The sequence below is a fragment of the Apodemus sylvaticus genome, chromosome 3, assembly GCF_947179515.1.
Source record: "Apodemus sylvaticus chromosome 3, mApoSyl1.1, whole genome shotgun sequence".
In the NCBI taxonomy this organism is placed as follows: domain Eukaryota; kingdom Metazoa; phylum Chordata; class Mammalia; order Rodentia; family Muridae; genus Apodemus; species Apodemus sylvaticus.
In genome coordinates, this window is record NC_067474.1 from 139,765,409 (window position 1) to 139,775,572 (window position 10,164).

The 10,164-nt window shown below is 48.2% G+C and overlaps 1 protein-coding gene across 2 annotated transcripts; it reads left to right on the forward strand.

Annotated features, from left to right (window-relative positions):
* Positions 1 to 5,273: 5,273 nt before the first annotated feature.
* On the forward strand, positions 5,274 to 7,199 carry Lsm10 (LSM10, U7 small nuclear RNA associated). Of its 2 annotated transcripts, none has more exons than XM_052177337.1 (2): positions 5,274 to 5,414; positions 6,433 to 7,199. In XM_052177337.1, the coding sequence occupies exon 2, from the start codon at positions 6,457 to 6,459 to the stop codon at positions 6,823 to 6,825; it is 369 nt and encodes a 122-aa protein (XP_052033297.1). In that variant the 5' UTR covers positions 5,274 to 5,414; positions 6,433 to 6,456; the 3' UTR covers positions 6,826 to 7,199. The 2 variants fall into 2 exon arrangements, with proteins under 2 accessions (XP_052033297.1, XP_052033298.1); XM_052177338.1 differs by lacking the exon at positions 5,274 to 5,414 and adding an exon at positions 5,432 to 5,545.
* The last annotated feature ends 2,965 nt before the right edge of the window (positions 7,200 to 10,164 follow it).

Below are 10,164 nucleotides of genomic sequence, written 5' to 3' on the forward strand. Positions count from 1 at the left end.
ACTGGAAGAGCAGTTGGTGCTCCTAACCACTGAGCCATCTCTCTGGTCCCTTTTCTTTTGTCTTTTTGAGATAGGGTCTCACTATGTAACTCTGACTGCCCTGGTACTTACTATGTGACCAGGCTGGCCCGGAACTCACAGTGATCCCCCTGCTTTTGCCTCTCAAGTGCGTAAAGGTGTGTGTTGGGGTTTTGTGTAAGCTCCACCCCACACCTACCTGGCAATAGCCAGGTATGCCCCACCCCAGAGATCTGGCCCCACTATAAGAGGGGCTATTTGCCCCTCCTCTCTCTCTTTGCTCACCGCTCTCCCACATACTCTCACCTCTCTGCCCCTGGGGCTCTTCCCCCCACTCCATGTGGTCATGGCCGGCCTCCACTCCCTCCACTCACTCTCTCTCTCTCTCTCTCTCTCTCTTTCTCTCTCTCTCTCCCTCTCTCTCCCTCTCTCTCTCTACCACTAACTCCCATCCCCTATTCTGAATAAACTCTATTCTATACCATGTCTGTGTGTGTGTGGTCTCTCAGGGGCAGAGGTGCCCAGGCAAGGGCCCGCCTGGACACCTTCCCCCACGCCGCCTAGCCACACTCACCTAACTCACCTATATTCTCACCTAACCCCTATACCCCCCACCTTTAAGCCTCCTCATCCTTCATTCTTCATTGAGTCCTTCATTGGTCCCGAAATCATCCTTCAGTGTGTGCTACCGATCCAGCTGAATTTACAATTCTGTGCCGGGCTGCGTTTACAGCTGCTCTGGGTCACATGGATCCCACAGCCTGCAGGGTAGATCCACCTGTTTCTGCTGGAGAAGAAACTTCAACTGCCCTAAATTGCCTACTACAAATACATCACATGAACTCTGTTTAACCTCTAAGCTATCTGGCTGAGGACTGACTGGGGAAGGGGAGGGCAAGTTTCTGTGATTCTCCATACTGTCGCAGACATAGACTTCACTGTCATCTGGGACTGGATCTAAGAGGTGAACCACCCTTGCCCAGAAACCACGGCCTCCTCCCTCCACCTGTGCTGCAGAGATTCGAGCTGCCTGTCCTCCTCAGTAAATAAACAAGAGATACACATCTGTGCTGATGAAGCAATCTCTGAGTTTCATGCTTCTAGGCCTGCACACATATTGAGAAAAACAAGTTTATTTGCATGGGAGTCAGGAAGGGAATAATAAGAAAGAAAATAGGAGGCAGTGTGTGACTCTGTGATCTATCCAAGTGCGTGGATCCCCAGGCTCCGCTCCTAACCCTGCGGAAAGAAAGAAAAAACCTCTACCTAAAATTTTGACTAAGTAATATCCAAGTTTCCATTTAGAATCAAGCCAAAGGGTTTGCAATATAGTTTAGCAGGTAAAGATCTCTCTCTCTCACACACACACACACACCTAAATTGAATCTATAGAATGCATGCAAAAGTGGAAGGAGATAATCTACTCCACAAAGTTGTCCTCTGCCTTCTACACATACATATAAATAAAGTCACAAGGGCCTCATACAATGCCCAGCATGGTTGGAACTGGGATGCTGTGCTCTGATCCCATCTCTGCCCCTAATTTACCATATTATCTCTGGCCAATTACATCAAGCACTGGTACCCTTGACTGTAAGAATGAGGGAGGGGGGAACCAGAAAAGGGGACAACATTTGAAATGTAAAGAAATAATAATTAAAAGAAAGAAAGAAAGGGAGAAGGGGTGGGGGGAGAGAACTGGAGAGATGGCTCAGAGGTTAAGAGCACTGACAGCTCTTCCAGAGGTCCTGAGTTCAATTCCCAGCAATCACATGGTGGCTCACAACCATCTGTCATGGGATCCGATGTCCTCTTCTGGTATGTCTGAAGACAGCTACAATGTACTCATCATATATATAAAATAAAGAAATAAAATATTTTTTAAAAAAAGGGAGGAGATTGGAGAAATGGCTCAGGGGTTAAGAGCACCGACTGCTCTTCCGAAGGTCCTGAGTTCAAATCCCAGCAACCACATGGTGGCTCACAACCATCTGTAAGGAGATATGACGTCCTCCTCTGGAGTGTCTGAAGACAGCTATAGTGTACTTACATATAATAAATAAATCTTTAAAAAAAAAAAAAAAGAGGGAGCCATAGAAGAAAGGAATGTGATTGCTGAAGGTACCCAATTTAGGGAGTAAAAAAATCGGGGCAGCAAGCACAAAAAATGAGAAAATCTACTTTTGGTAAGGTCTAGGCGAAATGTGCCCCCTGGTGACCTCTGAGTACTAGTCCGACATGAAGATATGCCATAGAGATACCTAGAGAATGGGCAGTGTGAGATGGGTGCCAGGCCTGGGACAAGGAGTGGCAGAGCAGGCTGCAGGCAGGCAGGCAGGCACTATACCCAGCGAAACCTGAGGAAGCTCTGTCACCAAAGGTGACTCAGTTTAGCGGTCTACTCCCAGTAAGTTTGGGGCAGACAACACTGACCTAGATTCTGATGGAAATAGTTGTCTGTGGTTAGTTGTTTTGTTTTTAAACTGGAACTTGGAATCCAAACTGGTTGAAATCACCAGTCCTTCCCCCAGGCCTGTGCAAGTGTCTTGTAGGTGACCTTTGGTTTAGGACCAAACACCACACTTACAACAGGAAAACTCTGGAATGTTCTAAGCAAATATCCTGTGCAGATCTGTGAAGTTTGATCACACTATGCAGATCACAAATCTTCTCACTTCTTTTTTTCCCCAGTTGCCTTCCCTACAGGTCAAGTCATCCTGTGTGGGGAAGTCAGGATTGACAGTGGGGGAGGTCTGTCTTATATTTGGGTGCCCCATGAATAAGCTTTGTCCTCCCCTCAAAACTCATTATTAAGCCGGGCGGTAGTGGCGCACGCCTGTAATCCCAGCACTCTAGAAGGCAGAGGTAGACACATCTCTGAGTTCGAGGCCAGCCTGGTCTACAGAGTGAGTTCCAGGACAGCCAGGGCTATACAGAGAAACACTGTCTTGAAAAGCCAAAAACATCTGGGCGGTGATGGTGCACGCCTGTAATCCCAGTACTCTGGGAGGCAGAGGCAGGCAGATTTCTGAGTTCGAGGCCAGCCTGGTCTACAGAGTGAGTTCCAGGACAGCCAGGGCTATACAGAGAAACACTGTCTTGAAAAGCCAAAAACATCTGGGCGGTGATGGTGCACGCCTGTAATCCCAGTACTCTGGGAGGCAGAGGCAGGCAGATTTCTGAGTTCGAGGCCAGCCTGGTCTACAGAGTGAGTTCCAGGACAGCCAGGGCTATACAGAGAAACCCTGTCTCGAAAAAACCAAATCCAAAAAAAAAAAAAAAAAAAAAGCCAAAAACAAAACACTCATTATGCTGGTGATTGGCTTAACACTTAGTGAGCAAAAAACGGCTTCAGTAACAATATGATCAGATAGAGTAGGAGCTATGTACATAGTCTCAGTATTTAGAAGGCAGAGGCCAGAGGATTAGGCTCAAGGTCCTTCAGGACAAAGTGAATTCAAAACAGAATGGGCTACCGGAGACCCAACTACAAAACAAAAGTTAAACAATTCACAATTGTTATTTTCCAGTCAAGTGTGGTGGTACATACCTTCCAGCACTCGGAAGGCAGAGGCAGAGAGGCCAAGAGACAGAGAGGCAGAAGCAGGCAGATCTCTCTGAGTTTGAGGCCAGCCTGTTCTATAGAACAAGTTTAGGGACTGCCAGGTCTCTAGAGAAAGGCCCTATCTCAAACCCCACCCTCCTAAAAAATGAAAGAACAGCACCTACAGCTCTCAAAGAGAACCTGAATTAGGTTCTCAGTACTCATATCCATCAAGGAGCTCACAATGGGCTCACAACTATGACTCCAGTTTCAGGGGATCAGACACCCTCTTCTAATCCCTTGTGGCTATGGGGGGGGGGCGCGCGCGCGCGCGCGCGCGCGCGTGTGTGTGTGTGTGTGTGCACACACACACACATACACACACACTTTTTTTTAAAGATTTATTTATTGTTATATGTAAGTACACTATAGCTATTTTCAGACACACCAGAAGAGGGTGTCAGATCTCATTACAGATGGTTGTGAGCCACCATGTAGTTGTCGGGATTTGAACTCAGGACCTTCAGAAGAACAGTCACTGCTCTTAACCGCTGAGCCATCTCTCCGACCTCTACACACACTTTTTAAATAAAGATGTCATTTAGGAGCTGGAGAGATGGCTCAGGTGTTACGATCACATACTCCTCTTTCAAAGGACCTGAGTTCAGTTCTCAGCACCATGCCAGTTGTACCTGCAGCCCCAGGAAATCGATGCTACCTTCTGAACTCTGAGGGAATCACTACTCACACATAGCATACCTTTACACAGACAAACACAAACAGATAAGTTAAAATAAACCTTTTCAGATTTGTTTTGTTTTTTGAGACAGGGTTTCTGGCTGACCTGGAACACTTGATTTGTAGACCAGGCTAGCTTCAAAGTATGGAGATCCACCTGCCTCTGCCTCTGAGTGCTACAATTAAAGGTGTGTACTACCATGCCCAGCGCTAGATTTTATTTTTAATTGTTAATTAGTTACAGGCAGTTGTGAGCTGGGAACCAAATTTAGGCCATCTGCAATAGTATGGTATTTTTGAGACAGGGTTTCTCTGTATAGCCCTGGCTGTCCTGAACTCACTCTGTAGACCAGGCTGGCCTTGAACTCAGAAATCCGCCTGTCTCTGCCTCCCAGGTGCTGGGATTAAAGGCGTGCGCCACCACCGCCTGGATTTTTTTTTTTTTTTTTTTTTAGTATGCGGTCTTAATTGCTAAAGTTTAGCAACTAAACCTTCTCTCCATAGCCCTGTGTTTTCCTTTTTGAGACAAGATAGCTATGTAGGCCTTGCTGTCCTGGAACTCTCTATAGACCAGGCTGTCCTCCAACTGAGATCCACCTGCCTCTGTCTCCCGAAGTTGCTGGAATTAAGAAGTTTGCCACCACATCCGGGCCACATTCCCGCAATTTTAATCAGGTGAAGAACGTTTTCTTTTTTATTTTTTTAGTATTATTATTATTATTTTACTGATGCTCTCTCCCATGCAGCGTCATGAGCTCAGCAGGCCATTAGGGGACACAGCTCCATGCCCCAAGCCTACAAAGGTGGGAAACTAGACAGAAAAGGAGAAGGGGGTTGAGCATGCGGTGCGCGGCCTCCTGGGACTTGTAGTCCGTATCCTGCGAGGCGCATGCTCTGATGCTATGGGTCGCCGCGGTTGCCATGGCTTCTCTGAGCCTCGGTGGGTGGCGCCCCAAGACACGGGCGGGTTTTGGAGGCGTAGCGCGCGGAAGGCGGAAGGCATCACGCGGTGGTTCGGGCAGTCGAGTGTGGGGACTAGGTCGCGCTGAGACCTGGGCGGCCTCTTCCCCTGCGCACTGGTTGTGGACTCTTCTTCCCAAACCCTTTACGCGCGGTGAGGAGAGGGATGCACTCGGCACCCGGCTTTCCCGGGTGGGACTAACAAGCTTGACCGCTAGTGGCAAGCCCCAGGCCTCTCTTCCTGAAAGCAGCAGAGCCGGAGCTAAAGTCTGGGCCTGCCTGGAGGTCTGAAAGACTGTCCTTTTGGATTTTGTTTTAAGTCAGGGTGTCGTTCTGTATACCAGACTGGTCTGTAACTCGGAGATCCACCTGCCTCTGCCTCCTGAGTGCTGGCCTAGGCTTGGCTAGTTTTGTCTTGAAATATTCCATTATCCAGGTTGACCTGGAAGCTCACGATGTATTTTAGGCCGGTTTGGCATTTGGGGTGCTCTTACTGCTTCAGACTTTAAGTGATGGTATTATAAGTATGCACAATCATGCTTGGCTAGATTACATATTAACAAGCGCCTGGCAGAAGGACATATATAAACTACAATTTACAGTAGTGGTTATCAAGCTGATTGGCACATTAAAAATTATCTGGGGAGCTTTTATTTTTTCTTAAGTATAAACTGAGCATAGGCTCACACGCCTTTATTCCCAGCACTCAAGAGGCAGAGGCAGGAGGATCTCGATGACTTTGAGGGCAGCCTGGTCAACATAGAGAGTTCCAGAACAGCCAGGGCTACATAGAGAAACCCTGTCTCAAAATAATGTAAAAATAGGATACTTTGCAGGATGTGGTAGCACACACCTTGAATCCCTGCACTTGTGAGGAAGAGACCGGTGGATCTCTGTGAGTTCCAGGCCACCCTTATTTACACATTAAGTTCCAGGCTACTCAGGGAGATATAGGAAAACCCTGTCTTTAAAAACAACAACAACTAAACAAAACAATCTAGGCCTCTCCTCCCAAGGCAAATAAATCTAGATCTCTGGGATATGTGGGGTGTGGAGGCCAGGCAAAGGTTTCCCTAGGTGTATCCAGAGCATCGAGGCATCTGGACCACTAGTGTGGAGTTTGAGGGCTTGGCAAAGGTGAGTTACATCTATCTGTGTGCTCCTGCCCACAGCGAACAGCCAGCCAATGTGGAACGATGGCACTGAGTCACTCTGTGAAGGAGCGCACCATCTCTGAGAACAGCCTGATCATCCTGTTGCAGGGCCTCCAGGGCCAAATAACCACCGTGGACCTTCGAGATGAGAGTGTGGCCCGAGGGCGCATTGACAACGTCGATGCTTTCATGAACATCCGCCTGGCCAACGTCACCTATACTGACCGCTGGGGACATCAGGTTGAGTTGGATGACCTTTTCGTGACAGGTCGTAATGTCCGTTATGTCCATATCCCAGATGGTGTGAACATCACTGCTACTATCGAACAGCAGCTGCAGATCATCCACCGTGTGCGCAACTTTGGTGGCAAGGGTCAAGGTCGTCGAGAGTTCCCCTCCAAAAGGCCATGAGACTGTGTCCTCGGTAAAGTTCCAGCGCCACCTCAGGGACCTCCAGTGTTCTGAGCCAACTTCCGGCCAACCTTCCCCACCAGTGACCTGGTGGTCTGACAGACATGTCTTAGCTGCCTTTCACAGGGTTCCACTTTTCAGACACACCCTGGGACCCAGAATTCCTTCTGCCGGTGGCCTTGGGGTAGGTGACAGTCCCTATTTTTGATGACTTCTATCTGGAATCTCCAGTCACTGATTGACCCCATCCCTCAAGGAGTCAAGTCTGGCAGTGAGGCTTACTGAGAGTGTTTGGAGTGAATCTCCATTAACGACCATTTCTTTTGGCATTTGTTATTTGTTTCTTTTGTCATAAAACCAAACTTGGATATGCACACGTCTGTGCCTGATGCCCTGCCTGCCTGGTGTATACGGGGCTTTTGGCTCCTGTGTAGTTGCAGATTGCAGGTCTCAAGTTGGGGAGCACACCAGAATTTACTTGGTCTAGAATGTGGCCGTTTCCCAGATTATCGTGATAACTCTAATGGAAAATGGCCTTTCTGTTGAGAGTCCTCGAGACTCTCATCTTACTACTATATACTAAAGTTGAGAGTCTGAATGTCCCATCCCTCCCCTCAGGTGGGAGAGTTTAGCTAACAAGAAATCGATTTCATAGCCAGGCGGGTGGTGGCTCATGCCTGTAATTTCAGCACTCTAGGAGGCAGAGGCAGGTGGATTTCTGAGTTCGAGGCCAGCCTGGTCTACAGAGTGAGTTCCAGGACAGCCAGGGCTATACAGAGAAACCCTGTCTCGAAGAAACCAAAAAAAAAAAAATCGATCTCAGCCAGGCACAGTGTTTCACATATATAATCCTGGCTTTCAGGAAGCTAAGGCACAAGATCAGCCTCCCCTGAGGGTAAAATCCTACCTCAAAAAACCAAAACAGACCAGTTATAATGGTACACACAGTAGGATTTACTGAAGGATCGTGAGTTTGAGGCCAGTTTTGTGTTACGTGCTTTAGCCAAATGATGGTGGAGACCACATTTAATCTCTGCACTCCGTAGGCAGAGGCCAGCGGATCTCTGTCAGTTTGAGGCCAGCCTGGTCTACAGAGTGAGTTCCAGGACAGAGAAACCCTCTCTCAAAAAACAAAACCAGTACAAGAAGAAAAAAAAAATGGTCTGAGAAAGTGCACCAAAGGTGCTACACCTCACACTGATCAATTCTTTTTCGTGTGTATGAGGTGTTCTGTCTACATGTGTGTAGAGGCACTATGTGTATACATGGTATCCTTAGAGGGCAGAAGAATGCATTGGTTCCCCTGGAACTGGAATTGCAGAGAGGAGCGATCCACCATTTAGATGCTTGGGACTGAGTCTGGCCTGTGCAAGAACAACCAGTGTTCATGTTGAGCTGTCTCCAGCCCAGGATTTATTTTATTTTTTATTTTGTTTCCTTTAAAGACAGTTTCACTATGTAACCCTGGCTGCCTTTGAGTTCATGTGGACCAGACTGGTCTCACTGCTTCTGCCTCTGTAGTGCTGGGCTAAACGATAAGTCCCACCATACCCAGCAGTGTTAAATTTCTGTTAGTTTTTGAGACATGGTCTCATACATCCCAGCCTGGCCTTGAACTCACGATCTTCCTGCTTCCACCTCCCAAGTGCTGGTACTGCAGGAGTGTACCACTGTAATCCGCTTAGGTTTATCAGGTTCTTTTCTGCTCTCTTGAGGTCCTCTTAGGACCAGGAATTTCTTGGATCTTATATCAATTAAGCCAAATGCAACCCATAGCTCCAGAGCTGTCTATAAATGGAGGGTCTTGTTCTCTTACAGAGGTAGCTCCTGTCTCCTGGCAGCCCCTGAGCCCCAGCTGGAAGACACACACACACACACACACACACACACACACACACACACGCCCACACACATGTCTCAGGCTCCCGTATCCACCTTCTCCATGGTTTTCTAAATTTGTTTCTACACGGGCATTCTTTTCATTCCTTCCTGAAGGCTGAGCTTTTGGAATTCAGAAACTAAAAATAGACTCTGCATTCTGTTGTGTCTTCTGTTCCCTGAGGTAACAAACGCAGGGCGACATAGCTGTGTGGGGCCCAGGAACATCAGGGACAAGATGGCAGTGTGTTTCAAGATGGCACTGGAGTCTAGACTGCCAATGGCCTTTGCCCAGGCTTTTACATTCACCCTTCCTGCAGCCCCAGCCAAAGTGGGGGTCCCACTGACGACAGAACCCCCAAGAACTTAGTGCTCACGCAGCGCTGCAAATACCCACCTCTCATTCCTGCAGAGAAGAGGGTTCTTTTGGGGGGGGGGGCGCGGGGGCAGTCGATGTTTTTTGTATGGAGGAGACCGCCTAAGTTCAGAATGCCAAATGGACAAACATTTATACGTTGGTTCATGCAAAACATGCAAGGGACAAGAGTCTGCCCTCATCTCAGCATGGCTGAGCAGATGGGACTTAAACCAGTCCAGGGAGCTCTAGTCTGGCATCCCTGGCCGAGAAGGGTAGGCAGAGGTCACAAGCGCCCCCGAAGCTTTCATTAATGTTTCAGGAAGACCCAGAGATACAGCACATTATAAGAAGAGGGCTGAGAACAGCTTAGATTCTGCAAGGGCGTAGAATTATACCAACAGCAAAGTAAACATTCTAGGTAGCTAGTTCTGGTCACAAGCTTTAATGGCTGTTAGCTAAGGCTGGAAGTAGTCCTCAGAGGCTGGGACAGATGTAACTTCCTGAGTTCCAAGGCCAGCCTTGGAATACGGGTCTGCCTACAGAGTGAGTTCTAGGCCAGTGATACTTAGCAAGACCCTGTCTCCCAAGGCGGGAGGGCATGGCATGACCTTTGGAAGAAAAATTGGTTCTTAAAGGAAAAGAACAGTTTTTAAATGTCATTCCAGAAGCCGGGCGGTGGTGGCGCACGCCTGTAATCCCAGCACTCTGGGAGGCAGAGGCAGGTGGATTTCTGAGTTCGAGGCCAGCCTGGTCTACAGAGTGAGTTCCAGGACAGCTGGAGCTACACAGAGAAACCCTGTCTTGAAAAAAAAAATGTCATTCCAGAAAGGGAGGGGACTTCCCCAGCCAGGGGTTAAAGGGTGCTGCTGGGCAGTGTAATGGAGGTCAGAAGTAGTCACCTACTGCTGCTACACTGTGTTGGCAGCTTGGTGAGTCCCAAAAGGGGCAGAGCTGCAGGCTTACCCTATGTATGTGTGTTAATTAAAGCTTCGTCAGGTAGAAGTATAAAGTGATGGGCTCAAGGTGAACAGTGGGGATTCGAAGTCAGGCTTCCCTAGAACCAGATCCCATCTCTTAACCATGGCGCTTTTAGTTTGTGTGTG